This window comes from Parasteatoda tepidariorum, chromosome X1, assembly GCF_043381705.1.
Source record: "Parasteatoda tepidariorum isolate YZ-2023 chromosome X1, CAS_Ptep_4.0, whole genome shotgun sequence".
NCBI lineage: Eukaryota > Metazoa > Arthropoda > Arachnida > Araneae > Theridiidae > Parasteatoda > Parasteatoda tepidariorum.
In genome coordinates, this window is record NC_092214.1 from 71,972,895 (window position 1) to 71,987,162 (window position 14,268).

Sequence of the window (14,268 nt, forward strand, 5' to 3'; positions counted from 1 at the left end):
TATATATATATATATATATACCGACGTTCAACACCCTACCCAATTTAGGGTTTACGGCTACTAATGTTCAACTTCGTAGCCTTGTAATTTTGTACCCAATCCAGTAGACAAGAGAGCTTCTGGATCAAGTATTGGGAGAAATTTGCCTTCGTGGAGGACTTTCTGATGGAACTAACCCGCATTTGCGTTTTATGGAGAGGAAAATCGCGAAAACCTTCAACGGTTAGCCTGACGACAAGGGACTCTAACCCATGATCCGTCTACCATTGAAGATATTTCACGTCAGCACTGTGGTCTGCGCGGAATTCGAATCATCGAGCATCCATCGCTCGGATTCGAACCCGGTTCACCTCATTGGAAGCGAGCGTTCAATCCCCTAAGACGCGAACTGCTGTAATAGTTACCACAGTTACTAGTAATTCTATTACCACAATTAATTAAACACCATTAGAGTCAATAATAGATTTGCGATTTTTTTTTCACCCGACCGAAAATACCTCACTAATTTTTTTGTGCTATACACTCTTCACTATTTTATTCTCAATGCTATTTATTCTTTTAGACGAATGAAAAAGCTATAAATAAAAATACAATTGAGATTTATATTTTATTTTTATTACATAACTGGTGTAGAACAATCTTTCCCAATTGTCACAGTTACTATTAATGTTCAACTATTGTATCCTTGTAATTTTGAACTAAACACAGGAGACAAGGGATATCCTGGATGAAGCACTGAGTCAAACTAGCCTTCGGAGAAGACTTTTTAGTGAAACTAACCCCCTTTTGCGTTATATGGGGAGAAAAACCACGAAAAACTCCCATGGTTAGATCGACGGCAAGAGGATTCTAATCCTTGATCCTTCTACCATTGAGGATAGTTTACGTCAGCACTGTGGTCGGTGCGAGCCACGAGCAGAATTCGTATTAGAAATTGGGTCACCTTATTGGGAGGTGAATGCTTTATGCTCGGAGCTCCAGCGGCTCGGGCTATATTATTTCATAATATATAATATAGCGGCTCGGGCTATACTATACATTATATTATTTTCATAACGGCAGAACAGCCGACCAAATTTAGAGTTTACGACTACCAATGTTCAACTCCGTAGCCTTGTAATTTTGAACCCAACCCAGAAAACAAGGGAACTCCTGGATCAAGTATTGGAAGAATTTTATTCTTGTGGAGGACTTTTTGATGGAACTATTCCCCTCTCGCGTTACATGGAGAGGAAAACCACGAAAACCTTTCACTGTTAGACAAACGGCATGGGGTCTCTAACCAATAATCCGTCTACCGCTGAGGAGGCCGTGCCATCGCTGGGATTCAATCCCCCTTGTCAATCATTGGGAGGCGAACGCTCTATTCCCTGACAGTCTTTTTTTTATTTTTTTGTAAAAAATGGTCCTGATGAACAAAAAATAAATTTTAAGAAAAAGTGTAAATGTCGCCTATTATAAACTTAGCTTTTAGTCAGAAAAATCAATCAAGTGAATTACCTTGATTACTTATAACACAAATATTTACTTCAATTTTTATTATCATGAATTTATTATCTATCTCGTCTTCATTGAAATATAATTAGTAGTGTTTTAAATTAATCTAATATCTGAATTAATTTTATTCACTGAAACTAATTCATTTTCGAAATTTTTTAATGACTCTTTTCGTTAACAAATACATTACTTTCAATTAATTTTAATTAAAACAATTTTCTAAGATCGTCTTCTTATGAAACGAAAATATTTGCACCTATTAAACAAATATTTCCCCCTTTCTTCTCTCAAAACATTCCATTTACTTTCTAATGAAAGTATGTAAAATCTGACTCGCTAAAATTAGAAAATTTCAGTTACTTTCTTGTTAAGAAAAGATGCTATTTTATATTTCCTTTTAAGTTTTGATATGCAAAATACTGTATTCAAAATGATAAATGCAAAGGACCAAACGGAAGTTTTCCTGAAATGAAAGACTGAAAAAAAAAATAATAATTTTCCTCTTTCATTCAATGTCACGTGGAAACGGTGTTTCAGCTAATGAATATTCATGAGCGGTAACTAAAAGCCTAAAAACTTTTTACAGACCTTGAAGAGTTGAAAGTTATATTGTTTTCACTTTTCGTTGAATTTATCTCAGAGCTTTCAAAAGAGAGTTGAATTTTTAACGTTGAGATATGAAAAGTAGTTAAATGTTGAAGTCATTCAATTCAAATCATTATCTTTATTGGTAAGGTCTAGATTTTATATATAAAAAAGTTTTTCTGATCACGAAATTGGAATTTAAAAACCATATTTTAAAAATTAAAAATATTTCTTATCAAATTTATTCGAACAATAAACTTAGAAGCATTAAGAGTAAAGAGGTAGCATTTTTTATATATTTTAAATATAACGGTTTCATTTAATTAATTCATTTAATTTTTCAACGTTTAAATATGAAAAGTATGAAATGTCATTTAATTCAAAGCATCATATTCATTAGTATGGTCTTGGGTTTATATATTCCCGAAATTGTAATTTAAAATTCGTTTTTTTTATAATTAAGAACATAATGTAATAAGTTTATTCGGACAAAGAACTAAGAAGCATTAAAAATAAACAGGCAGTAAGTTTATATTTTTTAAATATTACAGTTTAATTTAATTAGTCTTTTTCACCGTTGAAATATGAAAAGTAGATAAATATAGAGTACATTCAATTCAAATCAAACCATCATCTTCATTAGTATGGTCTGTGATTTTTATATAGAAGCAAACATTTGGCTAATCCCGAAATCTAAATTTAACTATCGTATTTTAATAATTAAAAACATAACTTATCAAATTTATTCGTACAAAGAACTTTGAAGCCTTAAAAATAAACAGGCAGTAAATTTATATCTCTTAAATATTACTGTTTAATCAATTTAAGCGACCAAGAAACTTCTGTATATTTATATTATTTTTTTAATTTTATTTTAAGAAAGATTTTTAAAAATAAAAATATATTTGTTGCAATATTTTCCAAAATACGTTACCGTATCTGAAAAGATTTAAAAAATTACAAATTACGAAAAATTTAATGTCTTAGAAATGGAAAATTTTATTTCAAAAGTAATATACAAGACTAAATAAAGAAACTTAACTGCAAAACTTTTTCATAGGCTTATTTTTACCACAAAAAGATAAAATGAACACAATACTTGCGGTTCATGTATTTCTGAAATTCCTGCAATTCTGAAAATCATACAATAGCTTAAAAAGTTGTAGCATAACTGTTTCGTTTCCTGTATTCAAAGATATAACACATTCATTATATTACCACAAATATGAATGATTCAATAGATAAGTATTTAATACTACAATTTCTTGCTGTAATTTTTTTTTAAAATTGAAGGTGTCGCTAGACCTGAAAGTTTAAATTTTCATTTAGTAGCCAGTGGCCAATAGACTTGAATAATTTAGTAGCCACTTTTTCCTCAAATATCGATGAATATCGGTGACCGATATCAATTGGTCCTTATCATTTAATAACTACTTTTAGCAAAGCATTTTTTTACTTGGATTAAATTATATTTTTTGAAGAAAATTCATATTAAAAATCGTCTTCGGCTGTCAAAAGTTAATTCAACAATAAAAATAAAATAAATATGTGACAAAATATAGTTAAACATAGTGACTTTAAAGAACTTTACTTTAAAATGTTTGGGGAGGCGAAATACATTTAATGTATACACAACAATTTTAAATTATGCGAAACTTTTCTTCCACTTGAATCTTTCCATCACAAATTGATTCTGAAAGATCAAAATTTTGAATAAATTTGAATAGTGACATTGGGCATTTTAATAGAAATTCTGTTTTCCAGTCTTTCGGAATTAATGTACTTTTATCATTAAACAATGTTCAAAAAACAAAAAAAAAATGAAGGGAAAAAGTGACCAATTGTTTACTTCATTTAAGTCGCCACTTTTTTTTGTTGACTCGCCAAGTGGCGACTGGATATATTCAGGTCTAGTTGTAATTATCGAGACCAGTTTGAGCCAGCTTTGTTTTAAGCTTAAATCTACCACTTCCTTAGATTCTTCCTTAGATTACTTACTTTACATTTTTATCTACAATAGTTGAATTATAGTTTTTTTTAAAGTTACCCGCATGCAATACTTCAAAGTGGATTTTATATGTATCTATTTATTATAAAGATGTTTTACAATACAATAATAAAAATCACTTTTTAAAGAAAATTATGAATAGAAAATCTTTAAAACTATAGTATGGCTAATGGTTTTGATCTAAAGGAATATGCACCACACACCTAATTTAAAATATATTGATATCGAATTTATTGGTATCGAATATTTTTTCTCTAGTTTAGATATACTAGTTGTTCAATTTAAATTAAGATTTGAGTAATTTACACTTTTAAATATCGATAACTGCAAATAGAAATATTTACTGTTTCACTTGAAAAAGTTACACTTCCTTTAAATTACGTTTTAAATCAGAAGGTTCCGTAAAGACCACTCTTAATAAGCATCTTTTGGAATCCTTATCAAAAATGAAAACAAAATGAAATGAAATGACAAATCATAGTGCAGGAAAGTAGACATAACGGACATGCATAACAGCAGGCTCACACCAGCCACAGTACTGACGGAAAATATGCTCAGTGGTATACGAATCATAGGTTAAAATCCCCTTGTCGACGGGCTAACCATGGAAGGTTCTCGTGGTTTTCCTTTTCAGACACAAATGCAAGTTACTTTCATCAAAAATAGTTTGTTCTTATGCGTGATCTTAGAATTCCCTTATCTTCTGGGTTGAGTTCAAAATTACAAGATTAACAAGTTGAATAGTGATAATCGTAAACTGAGAAATAGGTTAGCTTTTCAACGCCAGTTATAAAATAAAATATAAAATTAAACTATACAGAGCTGTGGTAACTCAGGGGATAAATTGCTCACCTCCGAATGAGGTGACCCAGTTTCGAATCCCAACAATGGCTGGTCGATACAAACTTTCTCCCGGCTCGCTTCGACCACTGTGCTGACGTAAAAAACACTTTCAGTGGTAGACGGATTATGGGTTAGAATCCCTTTGCAGTAGGGAAAACCATGGTAGGTTTTCGTGATTTTCATCTCCATGTAATGCAAATACGGATTAGTTCCATTGAAAAGTCCTCCCCCCCCCCGTTTGTACCAAAGCTTGATCAAGGAGTTTTCTTGTTTTCTGGATTGGGATCAAAATTATAAGACTTTGGAGTAGAACATTGAAAGCCGCATACACAAAAATGGGTCGGCTATTCAACTCTTGTAAGAAAATACAATTAAAAATAAATAAATAAAGTAAAAAAAAAGGTCACGGACGCTTTTTTGTTTGAAATGGTTTGCATTCAAATAACGATTATTCAAGCGTATCGATTAGATGTTTTTTAAATATAAATTTTATATACACCGTGTTTTATTGATTTTTTAGCTTAACGTTACTATATGATTAAATGTACTTTAAACAATGGAAAAAATGTTGAAAGAAAGTGTCGGAAATGGAAAACATGCAAAAATAAAGAAAATAAGAATTTTTTCCCTCATAGACGAAGAAAAAAAATGATAAAGAGGTAAATCAATAAGTTTTAGCGCTTCAATAGTTTTGGTTTCTTATGCATTTATTGATTTTTTTATGAGAAACACAAAACAGTTGATTAACGGCAATCAAAAGCTATAAGCATAATCCTACAAAGTTTATGCGAAATGGATTCTATATCAATAATATAATACATGTGATTTAAATTTACTTGTGGTCAAATCAGTTGAAAGTTGACGAAATTATCACATCTGAAACAGCGAGCTGAGAAAATGTCATTTAGTGTTTGCAAATGCAAGATTATTTTTTTTAATACCAAAACTAATTTTTTTGCTTTTAAGTAAGATGGTTATAATTCAATCTTAATTGCCTGCAACATTTTTTATTAATGAGCTACTGAGCCAGAAATAAAAAATCCAGAAAAAAAAATTAAAAACAAAAACTCAAATTTTTTTTAACCGAACATAATGGCATAGTTAAATAGTTAAATTAAATTGAGAGTAGTTAAAATAAAATTAATTAAATTGCCTGCAATGTTTAACAATTGAAAGAAACTCACTTTCTTGAGCGTGTCTCATTTATTTTAAAGTAAAGTAATGACCCTTTTTAACTAACTATTTACTAAGGGATCCTCTATACGTTTTGTTGAGAAACGGAGAAAAGGGTATGAAAGAGTATTACGAAAGTAAGCGATAAAAAAAAGGAGCCGTAATTCAAAGCTTTAACTTCAGGGCCATAATTTTTTTCTATGGTCTATTAAGAAATAATTTTAGCACTTTATTGACCATATACAGACCCAGGTACATTTTAAGAATTTTTTTTTGGTTAATCGTCTTTCTAATATTTTATTTAAAACACTTACTAGTCTATTTTCGAGTCAGGTGATAAAAAACTTTAAAGCCAATATAACTTTAAAGCCAGAATAACATTTTAAGAAATTTTCGTAAAATTCGGAGATATGGCCGTTGCTTTATACAATCAGTATTCCTAATCGTAACGAACTTCATCAAAATTAGTAGAGTTAACAGTTAATTTATACAGTTATTGCATAAAACAATCTTAATTGATTCGATGGTGTACCCTTTTTTCCAGGGTGATTGCAGCATCATATTTACGAACTCGAAAATCCCGAGTTCAAATAACACCTCATAGAAGAGAGAAGGCCTCCGCACGGATAAATTTAGTAGTCCAACGCAAGGCACATATACTGGAAAAAATAAGGACGATATAACTACGTTCGGGTTACTAAATTGCCCATTAAGGAAAAAATATCACTAAAGAATCAGATTTCTCGTTTATGGTAACCCGCGTGGAAGCCATCTCTCTTCTAGAAGGAGTTTTTGAACCCTGCCAAAGAACATCTCTCTCGCAGTCACTCGATATTGGTGACCACGGACAACGAACTCGCAACTTTATTATTCCTCTGCAAATGGTAACGCTACAATTTTTTGCCTTGGTTCATTTTGATTCAACAAACTAATCACCTGTGTCTCAAACGTCAAGGCTCGAATTGAAGATAGCTTTTACGAGCATAACTTTAATTTAAGATCAGTATAGACATCAGTACGATCATACATCATACGATCAGTACGACAAAGAATTTACAGATAGACTTGTATTTTTATGATCATGGTAGCACTACGGGCATAAATACGGTCAGTGATTTGAACTCTTTTTGCTACTGATCTTAATCTAGTAGTGAATCTTTCTATCTCTGTACTATCTGTCCATACAGTGGGAGCAACGTTGGCCCATCTAATATGGTGCCCCTGAAAGAGTGATCAACAAATCTGCCCTTCAGACGCCTGTATGACAAAAGGTCATTCTCCGGGTGGGTATTGGAAAAAAAATGCAAATTATATTTCTAATTTAATAGAATTAATTTTCCTTAAACTTTCAAAATCATTTGGGTATGAAATTTAAAAGATAAATTTATGAATACACATTTAGTTTTGCAAAATTTAATCAACCGAAATAAAAAGTAAGATTTAAAGACTCAAATTGAAGTAAATGATTAAAAGCACAAACAGATCTCTATTTAGAAGCATTTTAAATTTGCAATGTTTTTATTTCTCATCCTGCTAATTCATCAAGTAAATAGTCGTGATTAAGGAACAGATGATTTACACTTACAGAAGCGATTCAATAATAATTGTAATAAGTTATAATTTAAGTTATTGCCATTATATTCATTTGAGTAATATTTCTGTTCGCATAATTATTAATCATCGTCTAAATAATTTTCATAAGATAAAAAAAACTCTTTTCTTCTTTTAATCTAAGGACCAAACATCTTTTTACTAACTTAAATCGAAATCAAAGGAAATTTTTCGATTTTTACTTTTTCAAAATTTATTTAAACTCTGAGTCCACAATCTGGTTCGTTATGTCAATATATACAAAAAAATATGATTATCCTATTTTTATTGATCAATTAGTAGCCAATGGTAGTACATTAGTAGCCCGGTAAACTTTAATAACTTAGTCACTTTTTCCTCGAACTTAATATGTCGCTGACCGATATCGATAGGTCCTTTTCCTTTTATAAACACTTTTTGCAAACTTTTTTTTCGATTAAATTTCATAAAAAATATTAGTTGAAATTAGCTGAGAGTATAAAAAATAATATAAACAAAATTTAGTTAAACCTCCTCAAATGTTTTTACATAAAATGTTGTTGCCTCCTCTAATATTTTTACATAAATATTTTTATGTAAAAATATTTGAGGAGGCAAAACCCATTTAATGTATACATTACAACTTTAAAATATTTGAACTGTAAAAGAACTCTTCTTTTACGTGAATCTTTCCACCACAAGTTGATGGATTCTAAAGAATCCAAAATTTTGGAAGCTGGACATTTTAATGAAATTTCTGTTTTTCACAGCCTCTTTCTACATTGATGAACTTTTATCATTGAACTATTTTTTTATTAAAAGAAAAAGATTGGAAAAAGGAATGGTTGCTTATTTAATTTAAGTCGCCACTCTTTTTGTTGTCTCGCCACATGGCGAATGGTCATTTTCAAGTTTAATCACTACTGTAGTTCAATATTATTAATTACCTTGAGTAAACCGCTGCTGTAAACTGCACTTTCCAAGGCGATTCTAGAAATGAATACACCATCACTCTGAGTTATGAGATCTCCTTCTCGTATATAAAGCCCCAGAGTTTGACCTGGCCGCTTAATAATCTCAACAAATTGGACCACGTGGCTTGCGTCTGCTGAGCGAAGATACCGGCGACAGGCTTCTGCACCAACACGACCAAGCGAAGCAGGGTCCAACAACCGAATTATCATTTCTCCTCTTTTTTCCACTGCCTCAGCAGCTCTTGGATCGAAGTCTTTCTCAACAGCTTCTATTTGGCGAAATATCTCGGTCGATATACCGCTTACTTTTCTGAAATCACTTTGCACTACCATTTCTGGCATCAAGCGTGATCCTCTCAACATGGGGCGTGAGGGGGCTCCAATCAAACGTCTGTCTTCACACATCGATTCAATTTCCCTCGTCTCCTACAAAAAACAAAATCATTTTTTTCAAAATAATAATTAGATCATACATTTTGAAATGGGTCAAAAGTATTTAAATGTTTTGTCCACAACTCATTTATCGCATACGCGAATTAGATTAACACATTTTTCATTTCGTCTTAGAACTATTTCATATTTTGATAAGTTTCAATAATTTAGTTAAGAACCTTTTTTGTATCCCATTTTATTTTTATATTTGGAAAGTTATCTTCTTCTAACTTCTTTGCCTTGCAAGATTTGGGGATCTCACCCTACCCTACCACATCTGTTTCTTATCTCTCTTCTTTTGTTTGATTATATTTTGCAACGTTGTCCCCCCCCCCGGGTTAAACCCTTTTCTCCTTGTAATTTCCTAGTAATTTTCTTCTCGATCCCTGTACTTCCTTCTCTAATTCTGTGCTACACTGAAGAAGTTTCTTCATTATAGAACCTAAACCATAGTATGTCTGTTTATAGGGAATTTCTTGTGCTCTATTAATGTTGTTTAACTTTTCGTCAACTTAAATCTTATTCTGAGTTTTACGACACCATGTGTCTGATCATTGTAATCGTTTCTACTTTCTAGACATAGGAATTAATTTATACGGTGCTTCCATAAGACCTCTTTTTGGTTTATTTTTTGGAATCACCCTCACAGACTGGTTAAAAATTCTCCAAGCAAAAATGTGCAGATTTCGAAGGAAGACAAAATTTGTATGTACAATGCGCAAAAAAAAAGAAAAAAAAAGATCACCCTGAATAGTTTTTCATCTAATGACTGCATCTCACATTCCAGAACTCAATCTTAATAATTTGCTGGGGTAACCTCAAATATGCTAATTAATTAGTGCAGGCAGAATTTTAAATTACCAAATCAGACAGTAAATTGGACTCTCTTTAAATGAACATACTTTTTTTTCCCCACGGATTCAGATTTCGGACCCCCAAAATGTAGAGCAGGAGAACGGGCGAAAGTTTGTACCCTTTAATGTTAGTTTTACTTTTTGCTTTCTTCGCTGTACCTCAAGATCTTTTTAAGCGAATTCAAAAATTTTTGCACGCAATTATGAAGTTTGTTTATTCAGAAATAATTCCAAGTAGTAAGTAATTTTTTAGTGAATCTTTATTATTTTCTTAATTATTCTATTTAATAACAGGTCGATTTTTTTTTTAATTTTAAGGTATTTTTCTTCTTTTTAATTTCCTTTTCTTCTTTCTTTCCACTCTTTCTAAATAATGTAATTTTATATGGTAAAATACAAAATTTGAGGGAAATCGGTCAAAGAATTTCTGAGTAATAGAATTTTTAAAAAAATTGTAGTTTTGAAATTCGATTTCTAAAGAACTATTTTGTAGATTTTACTTAAATTTCGTGTTTTGCTATGCAAAATTACATTCTTTAAAATGATCAAAAAAATTGCTTACCTGGCAGTACAAAATGCTTTCGACTATAATTAAATAAAATATGAAAAAATGATATTATTTACTAGAAGTTATTTTTTGAATGGAAATGTCTTTAAATAAACGAACACCATATTTATGTGTAAAAATTTTTTAATTCACGTAAAAGATCTTAAGACATGTTGAAAAATAAGCAAAATGTAAAATTAACATTAAGATGTTCAAACTTTGGACCGCTCCCAGGACCAAACTATCCCCCATATTTTGGGGGTCAAAAATCCGCATCTGCTGAAAAAGGTATGTTTATTCAGAGAAAGTACGGTTTTGTGTCTGATTTCGTAACTTAAAATATCGTTTGCATTAATTATTTAGCATGCTTGAGGTCACTCCCTCGAAACAATAAGATTAAGTCCTAGAACGTAAAGATCCAATCAGTAGATCAAAAGTTATTAAGGATGGTCCGTTTATTTGTTCACGGACGTATAGTTTCAATAGAATATACTACGCATACAAAACTTATTACTTCATTTCAATTATTCATATGGACATTTGAACAAATGTCTTGAAAAAGGTATAGGCAAAATTTTTGAGCAATGCCTTTTTAGAACATTAGACTATCACATCGGCCTATAGAGCTCAGGACTTGGGCACTGTTTTTAACTGGGACCTTTATTTTACACATTATAACTATTTCAATTCTAAAAGTAATTTTATTACAAATGATAATAAAAAAGGAGAGAATAAGTTTCAAATGTTTCTAATATAAATATGTATTTTGATCTACAAATATGTATTTTCAGAAAAATGAGGCACAAAAAATAACTTTAATTTCTGTGCTCAACTTTACCATACGCAAGTCATGGGTCCAAAGTAATTTTTGAGTATGAGCATTTCGGAATAGTTCTCTTGGTGAAATTTTCATTCCCCATTTCAATTAATTACACTGAAATTCGATTTCTGCTAGATATAAGATTTCAGAAATATAGCTTTAATTAGTCATAACTGTTTTAAAAATTATGGTGGAACAAAAAAATTGTTTTTCTATAGTTTAAGTAAAAGTAATTAAGTTATTAAACTTCTTAGAGCCTAATTTCTATAATAAAGTTATATTATGCTTTAGTTTAAAATCTGTAATTGATGTTTTAATTTAGATCTTACAGCACTTTCTTGTCACGATTAAGAACTACAATCAAAATATCTGCAAAGAGTTATAGTGGGTAGCTTATTTTGTAAGATAAAGAAACAATAAAAAAAATGACAAAAGAAATAATAAATCCCACAGTGTAATATCCCACTTATTAAAGCCTAAGATTATTAGCCATGTAAGCAAAAAATCATACGCTTAAAAGGAATATGATTTTTTTAAAGTTGTCTTCAATTTTGCAGTTTCCGAGTTATAACAATTTAAAGTAAAAAGCCTTTACAACAAGAACTATAAAGTATTCTTAAAAAAAACTATTAATAAACTAAGTATTAAAAATATTAATAACTATTAATATATAATTAAAATTAAAAATTAGTAAACTATTTTTATTTCTCAAATTGATTCATATACTTCAAATTCTGGATTTTGTCTCGTAAATGTATTTCGTTTAACATGGGGAAAAATAGTTAAAAATAATTATTCAAGAGATAACAAATATTATTGTTCTTGTTGTCGTCGGCCATTGAGGCAGAGGGTGTGTGACAGCGCTTGTTTTCCATTTATGGCCAAGAATTATACTTCTGCCACGCCCATACGTCACACCCGTTTATAGGGTGGACCCATTCATACATCCATCCATTCGTCCACAGATCGTAATTTTGAACCAGAGAATGATCAATCTCCAATTCAGAACCCCCAGAGGCATTGATTTGTTATGGGAATATGGAGGACTTCGTGATTCGACCGATTTAACGAGCACCAGTCACCCTTTACTACACGGGGAGTCTTCGGCCGGCAAGATTCGAACTCCCGTTCTCACAATCGTGAGTCCAGCGCCCTACAGACCAGACTATCCCGGTCAACAAGTACTATTAAAATAAATAATTAAAAATATGAACCTTTCATTCTATATTTCAATTAATTACACTGAAATTCATTTTTTGGTGGATGTAGAATTTCAAAAATATAGCTTTAATTAGCCAACAGTTTTAAATATCATGGTAGAACAAAAATGTCTTTTTATTTATTTATAGTTGTAGTTAAAGTAATTTAGTTAAGCTATTAAACTTCTTAGAGTATAATTTCTGTAACAAAATTATTCTATGGTTTAGTATAAAATATGTTAACTGTAATCGATGTTTTAATTTATATCTTACATAACATTCATTCGTAATATTAAATATCTGCAAAGAGTCATAGTGGATAGATTATTTTCTAAGAAACGAAAGAAATAATAAATCGCGTGGGTGTTTATTTCTCCTACATGCGTGGGAGTTAAATAATCTCCCACTTATTACCATTACAAATATTGAATTATCCCATTTATAGTACATTTACACAGGAAACCTACTTTAAACGCTGATATAAAGTATAAGATTATTAGCTAAGTAAGCAGAAAAATCATACGCTTAAAAGGAATATGATTTTTTTTTATCTACTTTAATTTTACAGTTTCTGAGCAATAACAATTTAAAGTAAAATGCCTTTAGAATAAACATTATTAAACTTTTTTTTTAAAAATATTAATAAACTGTTACAAAACTATTAATAACTATAAATATATAACTAAAATGAAAATTAGTAAACTATTTTTTAATTTCAAAAATCGAATCATATACTTCAAATTTTGGATTTTGTCGCGTAAACGCATTTCATCCAACATGGGATAAAAAAATTATAATTTGTAATTCAAGAATTAACAAATATTATTAAAATAAATAATTAGAAATATTAAATAATTTTTACATTTTTGCTTGAACCTTTTCTTTGGTGAAAAGTATGTTTATGATATTTTTGTGTCCCCTTTCGCACTTTATTCACTCATCTGCGATAATTTATTAGTATGTCTTAATTGGAGTCATTTTAGGAGAAATTAAGGTTCGTTGAAGGATTGTTCATGAAGTTTTTTATCGCTTAGACGGACCCATTATAAAATATTTTATCGCGGAAATTAAGAATAATCAGGATTTTTTTTTCCTTTTAAAAATGGAGTCAATGATACCTTTATTTGTAAACTAAAACAATCTTCACATTTAAATTTTTTCACATTTTGTTTTTCACACACTTCACATGTTGGATTTTGTCACGTAAATTTATTTCGTTTAACACTGGGTAAAAAAAAAAGTTCTTTAACAGACTGTTCATAAAGTTTTCGATCGTTTAGACGGATTCTTCAAAAATATTTTATCTCAAAAACAAAGAATATTCACAAAATTTTTCTTTCGAAAAATTCAGTCATTGTTGCATTTATTCATAAACAGAAATTGTTTAAAAAAAATTTCTTTTTGAATTTTGGTTTTCAGCTAAAGCAGCACTTTATTTTCACATACTCACAAAATTATAAGTGAATTTTTCACTATTTCACAAAAAGTCAGAACTGACGATTGGTTTTCTGATTTTTCACAAAATCAAATGCCCATTTTCACAAATTTACAAAACCATGAACATGTTTTTCAGAATGTCACAAAAACGGAACTTTTACAAGAAGTCTTAAACGGACTCATTTAATCATGGAAATTAGCGTCTTCGTACGTAGAGGAAAGGTAAAAGAGAAAATCTAAAAGGGAAAAAATGGGTAAAAGGGAACAAAAGGGTATAGATCTCATGTACAGTGCGCGAAAACAAAACAGATCACCCAGAATAATTTTCAA

General features: G+C 30.3%; 1 protein-coding gene across 1 annotated transcript in view; it reads right to left on the minus strand.

The window, feature by feature from the left end:
• LOC107453838 (rho GTPase-activating protein 100F) overlaps positions 1–14,268 on the minus strand; it is a 97,907-nt gene that overhangs the window by 42,975 nt on the left and 40,664 nt on the right. Inside the window, exon 3 of the mRNA XM_016070801.3 lies at positions 8,623–9,075. Within this exon, the coding sequence (XP_015926287.1) occupies positions 8,623–9,075 (453 nt within the window). The remainder of the gene's footprint in view (positions 1–8,622; positions 9,076–14,268) is intronic.